At 38.3% G+C, this 23,055-nt stretch overlaps 1 protein-coding gene across 4 annotated transcripts in view; it reads right to left on the reverse strand.

Moving 5' to 3' along the window:
- gabra2b (gamma-aminobutyric acid type A receptor subunit alpha2b) overlaps nt 1-16,600 on the reverse strand; it is a 53,063-nt gene extending 36,463 nt beyond the window's left edge. The window contains exons 1-6 of one of the 4 annotated variants that reach the window (XM_084718786.1): nt 16,562-16,600; nt 11,816-12,013; nt 11,393-11,540; nt 7,056-7,132; nt 6,465-6,549; nt 3,054-3,163 (exon numbers count right to left, since the gene is read on the reverse strand). In XM_084718786.1, coding sequence (XP_084574912.1) covers nt 3,054-3,163; nt 6,465-6,535 — 181 coding nt within the window. In that variant the 5' untranslated portion in view covers nt 6,536-6,549; nt 7,056-7,132; nt 11,393-11,540; nt 11,816-12,013; nt 16,562-16,600. The other 3 variants (XM_084718784.1, XM_084718783.1, XM_084718782.1) reach the window with 3 other exon arrangements.
- Between the last annotated feature and the right edge of the window lie 6,455 nt (nt 16,601-23,055).

Here is a 23,055-nt window from a genome sequence, read left to right on the forward strand (position 1 = left end):
TATACATATAATCAAAGAAGGAAAAGCTCGGTGGATCAAGAAAACAGTGAATAAATTCTAAAATTTTCTTTTGCAGATTATTACTTTGACATGACTTTAACCATCTCCAGGGTCCAAAATTAACTCCTTGATCTTCCACTTGGGGCTGAACTATTAATCCAAATTATATAGAAATGGCGACATGACCTCCCGCAGTTGTCAAATCACAGGAGGCGCAACATTTAAAGATGAATCATGTCTCAAAATACCATTTGAAATTAAATACTGTCATGCTGCAGAGATGTCCCGGCCTACACTAAAGATCTTTGTTTGATACTGATACACGCAAAAATCACACCATCGTCATTTAAATGTCTTTTCAGTGAAAATGAGAATAATGACGTAAACATTGTGATTCCCTCCAATGTTGCAAATCATATCTCAATAGCAAGATAATCATATTTTTTTCTAAATTGTTCAGCCCTACTGCTACTGGAACTGAGGGAATTATCGGCCAAAATATTTTTCAGTGGTAATAAAACTGCGTAAGATATGGTATCATTAAAAACAATGCAATTACCAATTAAATAAATAAACAATATAATGAGTTCTGACCATAAATGAACAGGTCCTATTTGTCGAGTACGTACAGCGAGCGTTACTCCTCACCTCCTTATCTGTAAAGCACTACTTTTCAGTAAATTTGCTTTTAACCATACTTCCACCATGCTCTTCATTTTTTGTTTTCGGTTGATCTCTGGAAGTGTGTCACCACGGTTTTACAGACTCTGTTTGCAGTTAGCATGAAATTCTCCTCTGTGGCTCCGTCTTGATTACCAGTATCACTGGTGCTGGTACTGGTCTACATTAAGTGAACGTAATCGTAGCGACGCTGGACACTGAGGGTCAATCAAAGAATTGCAATACGATTACAGAAGGTAATACGTAGGTTGTATATTGGTACTAGACATCTTCAACATAAATAAAGTAAAAAGCAGTATCAAAACTTTCTCTAGTCAAACAATAGCCTGCATTTGATCCTTTTTGCACATCTAGAACAGAGTTCTGCAACCTATACTCTCAAAAAGAGCCATTTTGGGCCAGAAAAATTTGTTTGGAGCCACAATTATTTCTATATTTTCCCCTGAGGACTAATCTATTTTTGGATTTCGCATCCGTAAATAATCTACGGAGGCTGGAGAGGGGCAAAAGAACCATGTGTGCCTCTGGAGCTGCAGCTTGCTGACCCCGGTCTAATAAAAGGAAAAAGTTTCTATGGATGTGCTCGTAGCCAATCACCACAAGCGTTTTAATGTGACGTGTGATTGGCCCACAACCACTGCCACCAAATATTTGAAAGCATGGCTATACTACATGCCTGTGATATCTGACAAAATAAATGCATAAAATGCAGAAGGATTATTTCAGTAATGCGTCCATTCACATAATGGCTATCAAATAAAGGAGAAAAAATTACATTCTCTATTTGTATTTCAGGTATTGTAGTGTAATTTTTTAAATGATACCCAGCCCCAGTCTGCAACCAGTGTGCAAAAGAGATAAAAAACAAAATGACTTTAATCAACTGTTTTGTTGTAATGATGATTATTTTAGTTGACAATGTTTTACTCACGCCCTGACCACATCCCCTCAGTCAAACTACCATCACAATCATAGTCAACGCTGCAGCGTGGTTCAGCACCCTCAGTTTATTTCCTCCAACATCTGACAGATTCAGTGGGTCTTTTCCAGAGAAAACTCAAGCGAGACTACAGCCCTCTGTGGGGTTAAATGTGGCCGGTTCTGCTGCTGTGACTTTCCAGGAAGTGGAGTGAGTGTTATATAAGCTAAATGTTTTGTGCACAGAGTGTGTTTGTCAGTTTGTTCTTGAGGGGATTTCTGCCAAAGGTTATCTGTACTACAAAAGCTGATGTTAAATGAAGTGTTCTCACTCCAAAATGAGCCATCAGCCATTTGAAAAGAGAGACATGTGCTGTTTTATAATAAACTGGAGCACAAAACATTCAAATGAGTAAGTTCTCGTCTAAAAAGTGTAGGTATTAAAGAGGGACGATAACAATTAATCAATGATCGATTAATCAGTCGTTAAGACTTTAATCAATCATGTAAAATTTAATCGATCGTCTATCTAATAGACATCTGAAATACGTAGCCCCACATATGTTTCATAGGCTACACTCTCAGAAATAGATGTTCCAAAAGGGTTCTTCCTGAAGGGCCGTGGTTCTACCCAGAACAATTTGCTTCTGAAGAACTTTTTTTTTTTTTTTGCAAGAAAGGGTTTGTCACGTGTTCTTTGTAAGACTAAACGTTTCCATTAAGAACCCTTTTCATCGAAAGAACATTTTTTTTTAGAAGAAAGAGTTCTTCAAAGATTGTTGAAATCCTTGAAGAACTCTTTCAAGGGTTCCATAATATAAAACGGTTCTCAGTAGAACCCCCTGGGTGTGTATTAGATAAAACCCTTGAATATAAAAAAGGTTCTCAGTAGAAACCTGTGGGTGTGTTCTAGATAAAACCCTTGGAGTAATAAAAGGTTTGCGGTAGAACCCCTCCTTGGATTCTTGTTGGCACCCTTTGTAAGGTTGAAAGGTTCTGGATAGAACCTCCAGAGAGGGTGCTAAGTGCAACCATTGCACCATAAAAGGGTTCTCTGTAGAACCTCTCACAGGTTCTAGGTGAAACCTTTCACAGATTGTTCTAGGTATAACCCTTTATGTTGGGTTATAGGTAGAACTCTTTCAAAGGGTTCCAAGGGAACTTTTGTTAGCAGTTCTAGCAAGAACCAAAAATGGTTCTCTTATGGGGACAGCCTGAAGAACCCTATATGTTTCTAGTTAGCACCTTTATCTCTAAAGGTTCATGTAGTAATGTCAGAGAACGTGCAACATGTTGCTGTGGAAATAAAACTTTAAGACTCTATAAGACTGATTTATTAATTAATTGATCATTAATTTTACCAATGATTGATTAAGGAAGGAGCTTACAATTTTCAGCCCCGGTATTAAATGATAAAGTTCTGTATATCCAGTGATAGCAGATTGTTTCCTTACCTCCCAGACCAGGCCGCAGACGGTTGTCGTATCCATCGAGCAGGCTGTCCAGGATACGTGTGAACAGGGTGATGTTGGTATTGAAGGCATCAGATGTGGCATTCACTGACCTGGTCGACGGACACACAGCGACAACATGACCAGCTGAGGAACACTTCAACCAACAGCATTACACTTTAACTCATCACTCCGTTTTCCTCAGAGGGGGCAAAAAAAAAAAAAAAATAAGGGGGTCGTTACTATCTGGCAGACTTCATACATGCCCACACATACACACACATACACAATGTTTCTCAGCCACATGGATGACCCAGTTCAAGGCAGAACATTTGTGAGCCATCTGATCTCAGAGCCAAAACACAACTGAATATGCAAATGTAATCAGAGCTAGAGATTCATGGTAAATAAATTCAGATAAGGTCCTACATTAAAGCTCGACATAATCACCACTGTAGACAGCTCTGGTGTAACACAGCCTCAGGTTATGGACATATTTTACTTTAAGCAGGGAAATGGAATCTATATACAATATTAATCATTTTTCACAACTGGGTATTTTCTGTTTGCACCATTATCCTGTAATTACCATAATAAAAGTGTTGGGTTAATGCAGCCTACTCACTGGCTCTATAACCTAATAGAAAAGGAATATTTTCTGTTTTATAGCAACAGCACTTTGCCACATTTTAAATCACACCCATATCAAAGCAGCTAACATACAGCATATTAAGGCTTTGTTAGCATTGCATCAGAAAGAGCTAAATCACCACCAAAACTCCATTAGCATGTGTAGCAAACATTAGGTGGAAGACCTGACATTCATGTTCACATTTGTCCATAAATGTAGATTAATTAATGTGCTCATCTAATTTTCTTTATACTTATTAACATTAGCCTGCTAACATTAGCTTTCTAGCTGGCTAGTTTTCAATGCTTGTTTGGTAGTTAGACAGCTAGTAATGTTAGCTTAAAGCCAAAAGCCAAAAACAATTTAAGAAATGTTCCTAACTATATTAGCTCATGAATAACCATCACAAGTACAAATATGTTTTTTTTTTTGTAAGCGTTAATTGTACTTTAGTCATGTCATATTGTACAGACCTGCATTTAATGGGAATACTGTATTAAAGCTAATCTTATAAAGTTTACCCGTTCTTCTGCTAACATGGCTTAAAAGGCCTTTTTTCTCGTAACAGGAAAAACATAGGTGTTATTAATGACATTAACAATAGCTCTATTTTATTCAGGTGTCCCAGGAAGCCATGACAGTGTGACAGTGAGCCGTTCTGCACAATATCAGGAGCCTGAAACTGAAGCTAACCGCACTTCAGTGATAATCAATTTAATTTTTTACACCTTAGCTTTTCCTGGTGTGACATGACATGCCTGGCCATGAAAAAGGCCTAAAGCCCACAGCGCTGCTAGACACTGGGATGGACAATTTGGCAGTCCCAGACAAGTTTTTAAGATCTGTACGTCACTGGGGACATAATGGAGCCCCGAGGGGATTCACTGGCCTTATTTAAATGGCCTCTCATTCTTCTGACATTGGCTGTTTCTTTCTTTTGTCAACTGTCCTCTGGTGTGAAATGACCTAAACTGTCACTTCCATTATCAAGACTCCTTTACACCTGATGTGATAATGTGAGATGTCCTCTGATAAAACAGCGTAGGTGTGCAAATGAAGGTGCAAATCAGGTTGGGCACATTTTAAAAGATTTTTTAAAGACCATTTTTGTGTTTCTTTTATTGCACATTTCAATTTTATCATTTCTATTTATGATTCTTTATTTTTGCAGTATTTGTTTTTTACACTTACTGTGTTTATTGTTATGCACCAAAACGCCAAAGCATATTCTCTGTGTTTGAAAACAGCCCATTTGGCAATAAGAGCATCGTAATATAACAGAATCGATGACAACTGGGATATTTATCAATTTAAATTTTGATATTATGTTAATGATACACATATTAAATATTGTGTGAAAAAATCCAGTGCCTCTTTAACATACTGTACACTCTTTTATCAGTTCATCTAGTTGCCTTTTAACTATCCATTAAGTGTAATTGCACTTTTCTGATATCTTGACAGCCCTGATGGCAATAAATCTGATTGTGATTTTGTGATTTATTGATAGTTGTATTCTCCTTGAGGCCATTTGGTCACAAAATTGCATTTCAAGGTTGATACTGGCTTGAGCTATTACCCTAAATCAGAATAGGCTATTAAATCACGAGTTAATGTCCTGTTATATGGAGCAATGTTCATGTTTTTTTTCCTGTCATTTGTGTTTTCCATCATCGATACATATAGGGAGCAGAGGTCGACATTGGCACAGCACAAGTACGTTGGTCTATATCAGAGTTAGTGTATATGTTGACTGATTTATTTATTTATTTATTACAGGACATGATGCAGAATGTTGTTTTTTATTTGGTTTTAATTTTTAGTTTTATGGGCATTAAAAATATAGTTAATTATAATCGGCCAATATACTGATATTGGAAATTTTTTTCTCCCTGATATTGGCATCGGGATTAGCATTGGCCCCAAAAATCCAGTACCAGTGGGGCTCAACTAGACAACAAAGTTAGAACGATGAATTTGACTGATAGCATTTGTCTTTATTTTCTATAGATCTCCTTGCATTTCAAGGTTGATATTGGCTGTAGCTATTATCCTGAACTGGAATAAGTTATTAAATCAAGAGTTGATGTCCTGTCAAATAGAGTAATGTTAACATTGTGTTTTATAGCCAGACTGATGTATCGGTCAGCTGATAATATCAGTCAGGTATTGACTGAACACATTTCAGTATTAGTAGGATGTCTTTTTTTTAACAAAACACAAAGCAGATTTTTATCTTTATAGGCAGCAGTTTACTGTTTATAGATAATTCATAAAAAAAAAAACATAAATCAAGAATATCGTCCAGTATATCAGTATTATTACTTATTTACTCACTAATATTGGTATCATCAGCCCCAAAAATCCAATATCAGTTGAGTTCAAGTCGATGTGCTGAATTAATATCAAATAGCCTTGGCAACCAGTATGAATTGTTAAGGCCTCCATTAAAAATTATAATTCAACTGCAATTGGCTATATTTCCAACAAGCCAGTACTCGGCTACTTCCCAGCCAGATAATTACCCACATGCCCCCCGGGTGATTTTTATGGTCAGACTGAGGACACTGAAGGCGGTAAACTGCCTCTCCTCCTCCTCCTCCACCACCTCCTCCTCCTCCTCCTCCTGCGCATTGTGTGTCCGCTGATAATGAGGGGAGCGTGATAGAAACTTGATAAACAGAGACCTCCAGCCTCGGTCCCCGGGAGACGCGGTGAGTGATCCTCGGCCTGCGCGCGGCTCGCACCGCCGCTCCGAGGCGTCTCCCATTCAAAAGACTCACCTGGTCGTCCAGAGAGCCGTGAGCGCCAGCAGGCAGATGAGAAGTAGAGACGCGCTCTCTCTGCTCCACATGGCTGCTTCAACACCTACACACAGCAGGAGAGGACAGTCAGCCGCTGGAATGAATGGATGGAGGCTCAATTTAACCGGCTGCATTTAATATGTGACCTATACGAGACATTATATCCATCACCTGTTTCTGGGGGATTCCCTTAAACACGCGATAATTTTTTTTTTTCTTAAAAAAAAAAAGCGAAGAAGAAGCAGCAGAGACAGCAACTGACAGCAATTAGTATTCACTGACACGTCCCACGCCTCCACTCACTGAACATTACTGTCACCAAAAAAAATACTGGAGCAAGTCAGTACACCGATTTGAAGCTGCAGCCCCTTTAATTTAGACGATATAAAAAAATGCAGAAAATTACAAGAGAAAACGTGTCAAGACAGATCTAGCTCCTCTCCCACGCTTTCCAGCGTCTCCTCGTGTGATAAATAATAATATAATAAACGTTTCCTTTGTGTCTGAGAGGGAGGAAAAAATAAATTAGAAATGAGAATAAAAAAAAACAAACAAAAAAAACTGACTCACCTCAAGCGCGGAAAGTACCTGCTGCAGCTGGAATCGTCGAAGATGCAAGAAAGTTAAAGACAAATCACCGCTCTCTCCTGTTGTGATGAGACTGAATGAGTGCAAGTCTGTCATGAGAACAAAGCTGATAAATCATAGTCCCAGTCAGCAGCAGCAGCAGCAGCAGCAAGAGCAGCAGCAGCAAGAATGCACCCGGAATGCATTGGCTTTCACAGTGTCCCAAATTAAGAGAAAAGAATAAATATAACAGTGAGATGGAGGGAAATGAAATGAAAGCTTTAAAAATAAATAAATAAAAAAATAAATTAAAAAAAAATAAGCAGTTGAAGGAGGTGATCCTGGCTTCAAATTGCCCTGTTCAGAAACCCCCTCCTCTTCAGCTGGTAAAAAAGCTCGATGTGAATCGTGATAAGCAAGAAGCACATCTCAGTCTCCCTCATCTCCACACAAAAACTACAAAGGCTGAGGAGGAGACACACTGGGTCCTAGAGACAGTTTGGTATGCACTGAGCAGCCTCCTTCCTCCTCCACTGCTGCCTGCAGCCGAGACCTTGGTGTGTGAGGATGTTAATGAATGTTGTTTCCACGCGCAGTCAATACGCACAGAAGATATTGATTATGCAAAAACTCTCCAGGCTCCTTATGTTGCATTGTTGTGATGGAAGTGGCATGTTTGGAAAAGGATGTGCTCAACCGCGTTGTGTCGGACAGATTTGTTTCGATGTGCCTGCCGATACTGACCAGAGCTTTGATTTTCTTTTCATTTTCAGGCTCACATGCTAAAAATTAGAGCCCAACCAATATATCGGCCTGATATTGGTCTATCAAAGTTATATCGGTCTATATCAGTATTAGCAGAAATGTTGTCTGATGTGTATCTACATGCAAACCTTTTTTACAGAACATAATGAAGATTGTTTTAAATTGTATTTATGTATTCATATTTTTTGTGACCAAGTTTTTCTTTTCTTTTTTTTTTGTTAATTTTTGAGGCAACAATTCATACGAAAGTGCCGTAACAGAATTTGAATTTACATAACATGGCTCATTTATTCAATAGAGTAATCAACCTTATGTACGTTCCTTTCCATTCACATATTGACTTGAAATAAAGTGAAATAACCAAAAATAAATCAATAAGTGCAAATAAATTGCACATATACTCAGGATAAGACCCAAAATAAGAACATCGGTGTGTTAACGCAGTTAAACAGAATTCAGTTTATTTATTAAAAGGGGGGGGGGGGGATGGGGAAAATAAATAAATAAAATTCCAACCTCTATCTACAGTTCCTTTGATCATAAATTTTACTCTGTGCACTCTTTACCTCAACCCTCCCCCACCTCCTCTCCCCTGTGGCCCGAGTTCTCGGCTCTTTTAAGCTGTAAAGATAAATTTGTGTCTAAATTCCCCTCTAGATTTTTTTCCTTTAAAAATTATATTACAGGTCATACAGAAATTAACATAGATTGGGTTATTGTATATCTAAATTTTCCCACCAAACATGCACTGGCTGATACTGACTGATATTATCGGCCTAATATTGGTCTATCATAGCTATATCGGTCTATATCAGTATTGGCATAAATGTTTGTCTGATAAGCAAAACTTTTTTTTTTTACAGAACATAATATAGATTGATTAAATTTTTCACTTCTATTATCAGCATTTTATGTATATTTAATCATTCTAAATTTAGGTTTAATATATACATATATTTTGTTGTTTGCTGTTATTAAAAATGATCAAAAAAATGCTGGTTAAAATTCATTGTTTCAGTGCCTGGATGTCATTTTGGTTAATAATAATTAATTGTTAAACTGTAAATTACCCCGCCTCTCTGTCAGAACTGTTTCCACCTTTTGATGGATCATTGCAAAGAATTTCTGTTTAGGTATATATTCTAAAATCTACATATAAATCTATATTCTGTATGTCGATATATCAAAAGGCCTTTATATACATACACATACAGTATATATGTAAGGAATATTTTATTTTGTGTTTTCAAATATGCGCTTTAGAACAGCAACAGTACTTTGCTACGTCTTAAATTCACATCTGTTAAGCTAATTTTTAACATTAGCCTGCAGACATAAACTGTCTAGTTAGTGAACATTAGTTTTCCAGACTTCTTTGGTAGTTAAACAAATAACGTTAGCTTGAAAATAGCAAGTTGCATGGCTGTAATTATGCGGCAGTGTCATGACCTCGGGTTGCTTCAGTTGCTCAGGTCGAGGTTCAGTAACGTTATGTGTATTGAGGTCAGCTCACTACCTGAATTTACTGAATGAGCGGGTTTTTACATCAATGGCTTTTTTCTTCGCTGGTGGCACAGACATATTCTGTGTGTGTTATATAGACTGTATATTTACTAGGGCTGTGTATTGGCAAGAATCTGGCGGTACGATACATGATACAGGGGTGATGAGTCGATATTGTGATACTGTAAGTACAGTGATGTATTGCTATTTTTTTTTTTTTATCTTATTTTAGTAAAACGGTCACAGTTTAAAAGAACACACCACCATATGAATAGAATCTAAGTTAACTTTTCTATGCAACCAGAACAGTAAAGATAGATAACTAGTGTTTGTGGGTTTGAACGCAACACAATATGAACCGCTGCCATGAACGTTTGAACGTGTCAGGATATCACAGTAATACATAATATACACATAATAGCGTGATACTCACGTACATTGATATTTTCTTAAACCCCTAATATTTACTGGAATGGAAAAGCCTTTAACACAGCAGTTAAACCGTGTGACGCTAACAAAGTCCACTCAAATGTTGATTAATGACTTTGGATTAGCAGGGTGACCAACATCTCTTTAATGTTAGGGTCAACCTCTGTGACACATGACTGACTTAAAATGCACAGATTAATATAAATGGTAACTTTTTTCATATATCTATGGTCCATCTGCACAGTGCTGTACTGATGTTTGAAATATAAAGAAATTGATGATATTGATCTCGTACAACATCACAACATCAAAATATTGGCCTACACATAAACTGGATTTAATAAAAGTTGCTTTTCTTTGTTGTTGTTGTTGTGTGTGTGTGTGTGTGTGTGTGTGTGTGTGTGGGAGACGGGGAGAAAGGAAGGCCCTCTTGACACTTTGCTGTTGCGAGGACTGTGTATTGTGGCAGAAATAGCCAACCTTTTCAAACGTTTGCTCTATTGTAGTTTCAGTGTTTAGAGCGAGGGGGCTTATTTCTCTGGACAAATAAAATAAATCAAAGTACAAACCATCACTATATTTCAAAATGGCTTCCATTGTACCACTGTGCTTTTGAATCATGCCACATCTGCTGCTGTATATTGACTTTTGGGAGCAGTTCTTTCAGTGCCACACGCTCTGGACAGATATGTCTTTTATTGGAGGAATGTAACTCCATCTAACATGTAATTACTTTTTCTGCGTGTGACAATACATCGAAAAGAAAACCAGAGGGCAAATCATTGGTTGTGGGCCTGAAATAATATGTATTTTTATATTACATATTTATTTGTATTTTTTTAATTATATTTACTTCTAATCAAGATTCAGCGAGAGAGTGAAGCGAGAAAAGTCCAGTGTTCAACTGAAATTGAATGTTTTCAAAAGTATGTGTTTTTGTTGCCTTAGATTGAGACGTTTATACCCTCAGAGGGTGCAGGTCTTTCATGGCGTCTCCCATCTTGCGCCTTCATGTTTCATCAGTATACCAGAACGCAAAAAGACAAACACTGGCTTGGCATTTTTCACCAGCTTTGCAGCCGCACGCTTGGAAGAGGAGGGTGGGGCGAGCGGTATTCAGTTCGTTGCAGTCTACAACCTCACCACTAGATGCCACTAAATCCTGCACTCTAGTCCTTTAACAAAAGACATGCATATGAATTCTTGCAGAGAGTGTGTGATCTGTCATTTCCACAACATTAAAATGTCTTTTATCTGTGGATTTGAGAACATGAAGCTGAAAAAGAAGTTGATGGTGACCTTTTTCATGACTGGGCAAACTGGGCAGCTGCTTTGGGATCATTACAGGCCATCATGAGTGGCCTTAGTGAATACCTGAACATATATATTACCCAGCAATCATCACTGCATATCTATTCTGCATTTGAGAAAAATAACAAGAAAGTAAATTATTAATTTTGTCGAAAACAGGCATATGTATTTCCAAAGTGAATATGAGATAAAATGTCTCTTTACATTTATGATCTCCTGTAGGGGAAATTCAATTTGACATAGCAGCACAAATATAGTGAAATATATAGTATAATATAGTAAAAAATAAAATAAAAATACATAATTTAAGATAAAATAGGAATACTACATACCATTGATAGATCTGTCACTTGCAAGGGCTCATTTTTCCGATCTTCACTTTGTTAGAGGCCCTGCTCCACTCCACTGGGCCGTAGTGCAGCTGCAGCCACACTGCCTGCACAGTCTATATTCACGCCTCTGCATATTGTGTTTGAAGTCCTAATAAGCAACATATGAAGGACAGAGACATGAAAAGTTTATGTTTGTGCTGCATCAACACACAGTCTGTGTACCAGAGGTAACTGTAGCGGATGCTCAAAGGATAAAAGAGCATTAAGGAGACCTGGTGACTGATAACCCTGCACACATCCCCTGATTTAAGAAGCAGCAAAGGATGTGAGTACTCTCTCTCTCTCTCACACACACACACACACACACACACACACACACACACACACACACACACACACACACACACAGAGATCAAAACATACCACTGGACCTCAGGGGTCGGACCATTATCAAGCAGTCGCTGCCTCCCTTTGCAATACTTCAGACTAGAAGGCTGTCCCATTGATCTCTGCTCTAATCCATAGCCGTGACAGGTGATCGATGAGGCAGGTCATCTCAATAACTGCGACCCTCGGGCCCGTCATCAAGCCCAACAAAGCAGGCAGGTAGGAAACATCCAGCTGGGGAAAAAGCAAGGGCATCCAGGACAAAAGACACAAAATTTCCACTTTTTTGAAAAAAAATCTGTTAAACTGCGTTTGCATGTGTGTACATGTTTGGTTTTTTCCTCTAAACTCTGCTTTTACTTGTGCTGCTAGCCGCTGTGTTACAGACTCTTACAGCACATTGTTTATTGCACGATGTTGCATCATACTCAGCCTACTGCCAGGCCTGAGCGTGTCCCAGTTGGGCACAATGAGTGACAATGCATATTGATCAGGTCCATGTGGAGGAAGGTAAAGGAAAGAATTCCAGGTTGGAAGGTAGAAGGTAAATATTTGATTACAACAAACAAACATAAAAAAAATACCTTTACGTCACTTACATCACTCGTTTTATGTGTTTTAGGATCAAGCGGCGTCATTGGCGTTGGAAAACGACGTGTGGGAGGGAAAGATCTTAAAATCCACCTGAGATAATGCGGTTAATGGCATGTTGAAACGCAATACTGTGATGTAAAGGGACAGTTCACCCCCAAATCAAAAATACACATTGTCCTCTTGCCTGTTGTATTATTTATCCATCTAGATAATTTTGGCGGGAGTTATAGAGTGTTGGAGATGGCGGCTCCAGTGGTCTGACTCTGGATGCACACTGCGGGTATGAGCCTGCCATTGGTTACTTGGTTTCAGTCAACACTGCGGGAACAGCTGTCAATGGGGAAACAACAACAACCTCCAAGCTGCAACCTACAACCTGAAAATGACAAATTAGTGCCTAGATAGACAGATTACTTTAATAATCCCCGGATACACAAATACATACACAAAATATACATGACAAGTACACAGGATGGATGCTAATGGTACGAACCATGGTGATTTAGCCTCCTGATGTACAAATGTTTGTGTTGGATTTAAAGAAATGCAAATAAGGCAGGCCAGTTTTTCCTTTATAGCAGAATGTGCAAGTGTGGAGCCAGATCTTGCAGAGCTCTAGCAATGTCGCGGAGATGTCTGGCCTCTCTCCAGTACAGTGGAACTAGTGGTACTCTGCTTGTAATGACTGAAAAACTCAACAGCCACGTCTCTTTTCAGAAATCATGACCTGGTTACTCAAGATAATCCAAGGATTTTGTTGTGAGCAGTTACATGTACAAGACATCCTCATACCAGAATAGGTTGATTGCCAGTTACTCTCAAAACAACAGGCTTACCAGACATCAAATACATTACATATCTCAAGTGACATTACACACGTGGTTTACACTGTAAAATAGTTTGGTTAGGTTTAGGAAAAGATTGTGGTTTGGGGTAAAATAACTTGTATGTTATGTGACAGAAATGTTGTCAAATAAGTTACGTTGCGGTTGAAAGTCCTGTTCTTGTTTGAGTCATCCATCCACCTCACCTCCTCCAAATACGGACTAAGTCCAGTAGGGGTGCTGCCTAACAATAAATGGACATATGAGAATGAGTCGCTTGCAAATACAACCACATTACATGCTGCACTTTCTAGTACAAAGAAAGTAGTTGTAGTAGATTCTGCTGTAGACAGAAAGTAGTTCCTACATTAAACTGCTCACAACAAGGTCTGTGCATTATCTTGAGTAACCAGGTCAGGACTTTCGGAAAGAAACATTGCTGTTGAATTTTTCAAATATATGTTTTGGTGATTGGCGCACCACAAGCAGAGTGTCCTTTAGTCCCATTATACTGGAGAGAAGGCAGACATCTCTACAGCTGATATCTCCAAAAACCAGCAACTCTTACACAAACGATCTAGACGGATAAAAAGCTAAAGATAAGAGGAAAAATAAATACTTTTGATTATGGGATGGACTGTCCCTTTAAGTTACTTTGATTAAAATCACATACTGAACAGTGCAATACAAATATGCAGAATAATTCATCACTAGTATGATTAATGGAGAGCTGAGTAACTCCAATCTGTCCTGTTGTTGGTAACAGGTTTGTCCGTTAACCCTTTGTTTGTTTTTACAGCCACCAGCTTCCAATAGACGGATTACCTGTAAACACCAAGAACACCAGGGGAGTGATAGAAATGCAGATTCTGACAGGCAGGAATTGACTGTGGAGCAGCTCAATAACGACCTGGTCAATCAAAAAAACAGCTTAGAGACAAATGTCCTCCTGCTGCTGTGCATTTAGACAAGCTGATTTATTTTCCCTGTCAGAATAACCATAAAACGAATAAATGCATCTAAATATAATCAGAAAAATGTGCTTCTCGCAGAATAGAATCAAATGCAGTAGAATAAAATGCTTTGTGGCCATGTGGGGTGATATGACTCACATGCATGCACAAATGTTCATGCAAATACACACATTTACACACGCACACATACACACACAGTGTCCTCTGCTGGAGGAACACAGTAACTCACTTCACATTGATTTGGAAACGGATGTGAAAAAGTGACTGTATCAGCACACAAAGACATCTCCATCAGCAGCTTTCAGTTTCTGCTTTACAACTCACACCGGCATCGTCACACAGTTCAGTTTTCTGTTTGTCATCACGCCAAGCAGCTAAATGTGATAACAAAAATGCTACCTTTGATATTATCCTATATATCACCAGGTGGTTGTTGACGCCGCTGACATTTTTTTTTTCGAGGGCGGGAGAAAATACCTGAGCCAGCCATGCAGCATGTTGCTGTCAGTTGCATGTCAGCGTGAGTTGATTCACCAGGCAATGTTGGAAATGCTAAACCATTCTCAGGCCTGTTACCTCGGCAACAAGCCATGCATGGCAGAAGAAAGATGTTGTGTGAGAAAAAAGATGAGGAGCCCATCGAGGGGCTCTGACACTCTTAAAGTGATAGGTCGCCCTCAAAAATCTCTTTGTCAAATTGCACCGGCTTTACGCTCAGCACACACTCATGAGAAGTACATGGTGATATTAAACCAGCTGACACACACCTGTTCCCCCCTGAAGAACCAGCTTAACCATTATATCCTACTCATTTATCATTCCTCATACTAAACATTCATCTGACTTACAGAAAAGCCCCCCGAGGTGCTGCTGTCCTCCTTCTAAGGTGACCTCAAATCAACGTCACATAAAATATTCATATTTTGACTTTAATGTTGCTGTGCCTGCCTCTGAAAATGTTAATCAAGTCAGTTAAAACATATGAAGAGGTAATGGCAAAAGTACAGGTGGAGTGATGCCTCTGTCAGTGACCAAATGAGGCAACATACGCAACATCCATGGATGTATTAAGAGAACAGGATACAACTTTTAAAGATGGCGCCCTCCATTCATTCCAATGAAATTTGCTCACAAGTTTTACAGGCTTCCTTGAGCTTCTGTGTCGCTGAGCTGGCTGGCTTCCTATTGGCTCCAAGAACACAAGGATGGCATATATGAAATTTTTCTAATTTAATTGTACTGAATGGATTAATGGATTAAATACTAAGAAAAAACAAGTCAGTCTGCTTTTGCATTAAAAAGCTAACTGCAACAGAATCACTGAATATTACAATCAAGGGTGAGCCCACTGAACAAGAACCAGAGGTGAAGTGTCTGAGGATAATTTTCTACTCTAAGTTAAATTTTAAAAGTCATGCTTAAAAGATTGGCAAATGATTCAAGCTAACCTGAGCTGTTTTAAGATTATATGAAAAACAAATTATAGGTACCACCATTGCCACAAGTTTTTCCAAACTTCACTGACTTTCAGTATGTAAAGTTTGTGTTTCAATGTTTAAACGGACTCCTCAGCCACTCCGTGCACACGAGCAGATCCACCAGAGCAGCTTCAAGTGGTAATTGTAAACATCCATTCAGTAAAATATATTTTTGTCAGACAGCTTTTTCTTTGAAAGGAGTTCAATCTTAGAACTCACTGACTGAACACCTGAAATCAGCTGCAGACTTCACCACATTTAAGGAAGCCATCAAATCCTGGTGAATTCAGCGACAAACATGTATTCATGTTAAGTTGTTAAATGTAATGTCTTTAAATGTGTGCTTCACTGCTTGTTGCTGTGCTCAGGTTTCACTTTGTTTTATGATATTTTGTTGGATTCAGTTCACCATCACTTATTTTCAGAAAAGCTCTTCTAGGGATGAGTGTTGCATTTGCAGCAAACACCATGATACTTACATCAGATAGCTGTTTTCATATGCATACAGCTACACAGAGCCATTTTGGGAATGTGATGACTCCGTTCTTAGTGTACAAGTGTACAACCTATATGGGTATGTCTACATATCATTATGTGTTTGTGCATGTCAATGCTATTGACTTACATTATTCTACTGTGTTTGTAATTACTTAACCTGCTGGACATTAAGTGTAAAATATGGCCAGGATTTAAATTTAAATTCTACTGAATTTAGCATGCTAACTAGCTAGCCTATCTAGTCATACCATTTTGAACAAATAAACAAAATGAAAGGAAATATATGTTTACACCAGCTGTACATAATAAACCATACATCTTCTGAATTCAATTCATTCAGGTTTCTCTCTTTTACTAAACTAAGACGAGCTTGTTCACAAGTCACACTTCAAACTTGACAGAAACAAAACTCACCAAAAATTCTTGGTTCATGTTTCCACTGTTCATCAATAATGTTGTGTTGGATGTTCTGGCTTCACGCTCATCTCTCGTCCATCTGTCTGCCATCTCCATCGCCTCCAGAGTCAAAGTTCTGGTTGTAGCCACCATAAATCAACTCGGTACTGTGTTCCCTGTCGTGAGGCTGGCCTCTGTCGATCTTGGGGGCTGTGCTGGTCCCGGTTCAGTCGTGTTCACTGACAGGCTGCTGAGTGTAAACATACACACTTCACTGGTGCTCTGAGCTGCAGTTGCAGCCAGACTCAAGTCATCATAGGTCCTCTAGCTGCACGGCTAACTGTGCTAATGGCTAGTAGGCTACAGCTAGGGACAGTAGTATAGAGAGCAGCAGTTAGTGGTTACTCTGGTGATATGCTGCCCCCTATGTGTGTGGAGTTAAGTGAACAAGTGTGCATATGTTATACATTGCTCCTTTAATCAATCTGTTAATCATTACCTAGGTTCACCTGTAGAGTGACCCACTGAGTGAGCAAAGTCCAACATGGAATGAAACCATTGCAATTCTGCACTCATTACACTCCTGCAAAGTTTTCACTGTGCTGCAGCCTGTAATGTATTTGATAGAAATATTTAAAATCTCTTGCTGCACAAAAAAATCACAATTCATCAAAACATAAAGCCAAAAAATCCACATGATAAGGGAAAAAGGGAAATTCAAAATGATCCTTTGGAGGACTTTTCTTTTGAAATCTACCCCCAACAGTCTGATTTCCTCTTTTGTTGCTATGGCAGAAATGACACCTGACAGTTTAACACTTCACACTAAATTAATGTTAAATTAAATGTTAATAAACGTCTTGCATACCTCTAATGATGTGAAGTGAAGTGAGTCCCAACACGTTGACAAATGTGCCTTTTTTGTGGTGTGGTGCATTACTGAACAAAAAAATATTTGCATGTATTTACCATGCAAAGTCAAAGCTACTGTGAAAAAGAACAGACAATAAAAAAGCACCACATATAGAAACATTAAATCCATCAGCAGGGATTTAAAGGCCTGGGTTTGATTGACAGGTTCAGTGCAGAAACACCTCGGCTCTGAGCCCTGAGCACCACAGATGGAGACAAATAAAAGTTCACGTGGAGTTCATGTTATCAGTTGCCAGGTGATCTCACTGTTACAAAATGCCAAAGCAACATCTCTGCCTCCTATTTTTTGCCTCTGCTTGTCTCTTATATAACGCCATAGATGAATCACAGGCACATTTAGCTAATAAAAATTAAAAGGTCACTTTCGTGACCTTGCCAAGGCTATTTATGTGACAGGAGTTTTCTGCACTCACTGTTGCTAATTTCCCTCAGGTTACCAAGGAAACTAAACCGAGTGCTGTTCGACGGTCCTCCGTGTTGTTGCTGGTCATATTGCGTCTGCCATCTTCAGCTCCAGAGTTTCTACAATAATTCCCTTTTTATCCACGGCTAAATTTAACCGCTGAGCCAGTGTACAAACAGCAGAGAGCTAAACCGTGGGCTCTCACACCTGGTCTCTACAGCACGCTGTCACATGCTGAAAAACGTCTCGGTACCACAGGACAGAACTGGAAAAATGAACAGATTTTTCTTTTTCTTTTTTTTTGTAGATTTAGGACCTGTACGTGGGCAGTTATATATTGAGTCATTGGACTAGTACAAAGCTGATAAAGCAGTATTGTTTGGCATGAATGCCCAAATCTATTTATTGTACTTTCTTTTATGAAAAAGATGAAAAGATGAGTGTTAGTACGTCTTTCAGTGGCCAGAAGTCATTATGCACATACAATTATTGACATGTTGTGGGTTGAACTATAGTGCATATTTTTGTGTCATTCATTTTTGGGGAAATGACATTGCTAACTAAAAGTAGTGAAGAAGAAGCCTGAAATTGTGGCAGACAGAATACTCTTTTGGTTTCCAGAGGTGGGAAGTAACTAAGTATTTTCATGTATCTGTACTTTACCTGAGTATTTATTTTTCTGATAACTTTTTATTTCTGTTCCCTTCATTTTAACACAAATATCTGTACTTTCTACTACTAACATTTTCAAACAGGTTTGTGACTTGCATTTGCATTTGAGGGGAATTATTAATTATTTTTATTTTGCATCGTTGTGTGCTGCCACGCCAACATAAAGACTGATTTAAAACCGTATGGTTGAGACAATAACACCTAAAAAAGACAATTCCTCAGACAGACATAATAAGACAAAAAGATCTAAGAAGATGCAAAACGATGTAAAAAAGGTAACAAGACGTTAAAGTCGTAGCAAGTCAAAAAATAATAAAGACAACAAACACTTAATGAGAAAATATATGAAAAAGATGTAACAAGACAAAAAATGATGTAGTAGGCATTGCTATGTCTTTTACATTGTCTTAGGACATAAGACGAAACGCAAAGTAAAAGACGTAACAAAACAAAACAGACAGAGAGGGAGACTCTACGGAGAAAATGTGAGTTTTTTGTTAGCTCTGCACAGATTTAAATGTCCTTCAGAGGATGACTTTTTTACTTTTTTTACTTAGAGTACATTTCAGAGCCTTTACCTTTTATTTTTTTCTTGGGTAACAAAGTTCAAACAGTACTTTTACTTCTAGTATTTGTACTTCTACTTGAGTAAAGAATGTGTGTACTTCACACCACTTGTCCTATCTAATATTTACAGGATGTCCAGAGTTTGAAGAACCTCAGGGTGGGCGATTATATCCTACAATTAAAAACTTACACACAATAATTATTTTACAGGCCAATTTCAATATACTAAGATATATTCAATATTCAGTACTAAGGTCCAATCACAGTCTGTGAGATTTATGGGGATTTATTGGTGAAATATGGCAGAAATGGAACATAATATTGTGTTCATTCAGAACACACAACGGGAAATATCTGACCAAAAAGTTGGGGACTTGGATGCATGACCTCAGTGTTTCTACAGCACTGACAATATCTCTGGGAATTAACTCTTTAACTTCATGCATTGAATTCATGCATCACTCTAACATGTGTATAAGGTTAATGATGATGAATGATTAGTACCATCAGTAGTGACGACATGACAGGATCTTATATTTCTGCTGCTCTGTTTAATCCACCAGCAGAAGTGTCTTGTACATTTCCAGTTGCTGCTCCAAACAGCCACTAGATGGCACAGAAACTTTACCACACGTTCATTATGTTCCGCGCTGCACTGCTGAATCAGTGAACAAAGTCAATCCCATTAAATAAATTTTGACCGAGAACATTTTGAATGAATTCAACAGTCAGTTAAACGTGAAGCGCTGATTAAACTTAGAGAACACATTATCCTGGTGGACCTGAGAAATCCTTTAATTTATGTTTGTTCTTTATTTGTCCAGCCTCTCACATTGCTCTCTGTATGCTGTGTGATTGTTTTTTCTCTAATGCAATGAAAAGGACGATTGTGTAATTTAAAAAAAATGAGTCTGTCATCGTGAAATGTTTAAATTAACAGAAGCAAAGTGGTATGAGATGAAAGCATTTGTCAAATCAGTTAAGTTTTACAGCTTTGAATGTAAAATGCAGCATTGTTACATATGGAAAAAGAAAAAAATATATAATTGTTCTATAATTACACTCTGAGCTTTTTGTCAGAGAGTGACATTTCCATTATTTAATAATCGCACCTTATGGGGGTTGATTATTATTATTTATCAGATCTTAATAACTGCTTTTATGGGGCTGCTTCAGTTTCTCTCAATTACAAAACACATTTGTATTTGGATAAATACATTCTGTTGTTGTTTATTTAACAGTATGAAAGTCGATCAGTCAGACAAGGACAGTTTAGTTTCATTTCTACACCTGTGCTGGAAGAGAAACCAGCTGCATATGCATCTCATTATGTATATGAGCTGCTGTGAAGATCGCTTGACTTTCTTTTTATTTTATGTACACTGCATGATTCATACTGAACACTGAATACAAACAAAACGGCAATTTAATAAAGCTAAAAATAAAAGATGAAACGTTCTATTTTGTTTCTGGACAAATGTTTCCAAACCTAATAACCTACTGACATTTGATCCGGACAAACTGGGACATTAAAGGTGCAACAGTAACATTTTTGCACATTAATTCATGCATCTTACTCATTTATGTTGTGAAAAGGTCACTTAATGCGGCAAGAGTGGATTTTGTGGCAACAAAACTAACTGTAAACACAAAACTGTCTATATATTCTGTTTCTGTAAAGTTGTTGTGTCTAACGTAATTAGTAAATATTTGCTTATTGCACATTTAGCAGACAAGCAGAAAATATTAGCATTCATTCTGAGCTGTACGTCTGTGCATTTGATGAATCTAAGTCCAGTTTTCACTTGTCTTTTAGCTCTGTTTTGGTCCCCACCAACTCCCGAGGGAAATGTTTGTCTTTTTAAGTGCTAAATGCCAGAGGTCGGATAATAATTTTCAGTGGGTTCGTCACTAAGAGTGACTCGTTCACATTCCACGTAGTGAACTGAGCCATTGTTAATAGAACTTTATTGTAAGTGCAGCATTAATTGTCAGTATCAAACAGAGGAGGACGTGGACTGAGTTGAGCTCGTTGAGGCAAGTAAAGACCATTTTCACTGCAGCTATTTTGACATGAAATTAAAGGGTAAACACAGGTGTTAACAATGGCACTAATTAAAATCCTGCTTTGTTATCTGTTGTGCACGTTGGCTCACTGGAGAGGCTCTGCTACACTAAATGGAACAGGACCATAATTAGTATCATTGGTAGCACCTGTGTTTACACTGCTATTTCATATCAATATGGCTGCTGTGAAGGTGTGTTTAATGTCACCGTGAGTGGATCTATAATTAACATTAACACTTGTCAAGAGAAAGGTATTAAAGTTAAGTTGACTTCTCATTATGCGGTGAATTTCTTAGTCTTTGATGGCAGGACGCCAGCAGCAGTCACCATGTGAAGAGCTGTGACACAGAACTGGCGAGCTCAGTTACCAGCTGTTGTTTTCCACAGACACACGGACGGGAAGGAGAGGCTTTTTTGTTTTATGGTGACATTTCTTATCTCTATTTTGAATTTTGTTCTGTATTTTTAATAACCTTGTTTTTGAGTACACTGTTACTTAAGTGTTTATCAAGAGTTGAAGCCCTGAGGTAGGAAGTAACAAAGTACAAATACTTCAACACTGTACTCACAGTTCTAAGTATTTTTCTGATGTCTGTACTTTTTACTCATTCTTGAGAACTGGAAGAAAACCATAATTTGGGAGGGTTCTGATTTTTACTCTTCAATTATGCTGGAAAATATATTTTAAAGACCAAACTTTTGGCTATTTAACTCTGTGATGGTCCAGAACTTTGTGGACTGGTGCCAGCGGAACCGGCTCCAGATCAACGCAGGGAAAACCAAAGAGCTGGTGGTGGAGACCTTTTATGACACAGTGGTGGCAGCAGCCATTTTCTATGGGGTGGTCTGCTGGGGGAGCAGCATCTCGACGGCTGACGGGAAGAGACTTAACAAACTGATCAAGAAGGCCAGCTCTGTCCTGGGATGCCCCCTCGACTCAGTGGAGGTGGTGGGAGAGAGGAGGACGATGGCTAAGCTGCTATCCACGATTGAGTGCTCACAGTAGACCACACACACACACCAAGTCTTACAAATCGACTGCACTATAATGTACTTCAACTGTGTTCACTTCATTCTGTGAAATACTTTGCTCAGGTGATTTCTAATCTCGGGTGCATTATTATTCCTATGTGCAATATGAATATTCCAGCCAGGTGTCTTATCATCCAGTGTGCAATAGCTGTACCTAAATTCCTAACTTCAATGTACAATATCAACATTTCCTCTGTGCCATGGTGTAAATTTGAAAATACTGTATATATACTGTTACCATTCCTATGTTCTATATTTCCCCTGTATATCTCCCTGTTTATATTGCTTGTTTGCTATTTATTGTCTTTTTATTTCATTGATTTTAATATATTTTTGCTATCCACTTTGCTGCCGTAATACTGGAAATTTCCCCACTGTGGGACTAATAAAGAAATATCTTATCTTATTAGCCATATGATCTGTGACTCATCTCTGTTCAGCTAAATGATGTGTTGGTATTGTGAGTTATACAGCTAGTCATATATGCTGCAATGACTTCTATCACCAGCTTTTTAAAAAATTGTTTTTTCACACAAATACCGTCATATAGCGTGTACCCTGGTGAGATTGTCAGGACGGTATGAAGGTAAGGAAAAATAGATCCTGTCCAAGCCTAATTATAAGCGGTTAAGCTAGCTGCGTGTTCATACTGTAAAGTGAAATTCTGAATTTTAAAATAGGCTCGGGCCTCGTGTTCATGCTAAAAACCACCTGAGTTCGGCAATCAGCTTCTAAAACAGTACTTCCTGCTATTTCAGGAAACACCTGGACTTGTTTGTCCCTTTGCAAGCTTATCAGATCAGCCCTCTATCTAGCCCCATGCTTTTAGCTAAATGCA

The sequence above is a fragment of the Lutjanus erythropterus genome, chromosome 5 (genome assembly GCF_056507025.1).
Source record: "Lutjanus erythropterus isolate fLutEry1 chromosome 5, fLutEry1.hap2, whole genome shotgun sequence".
In the NCBI taxonomy this organism is placed as follows: Eukaryota; Metazoa; Chordata; class Actinopteri; order Lutjaniformes; family Lutjanidae; genus Lutjanus; species Lutjanus erythropterus.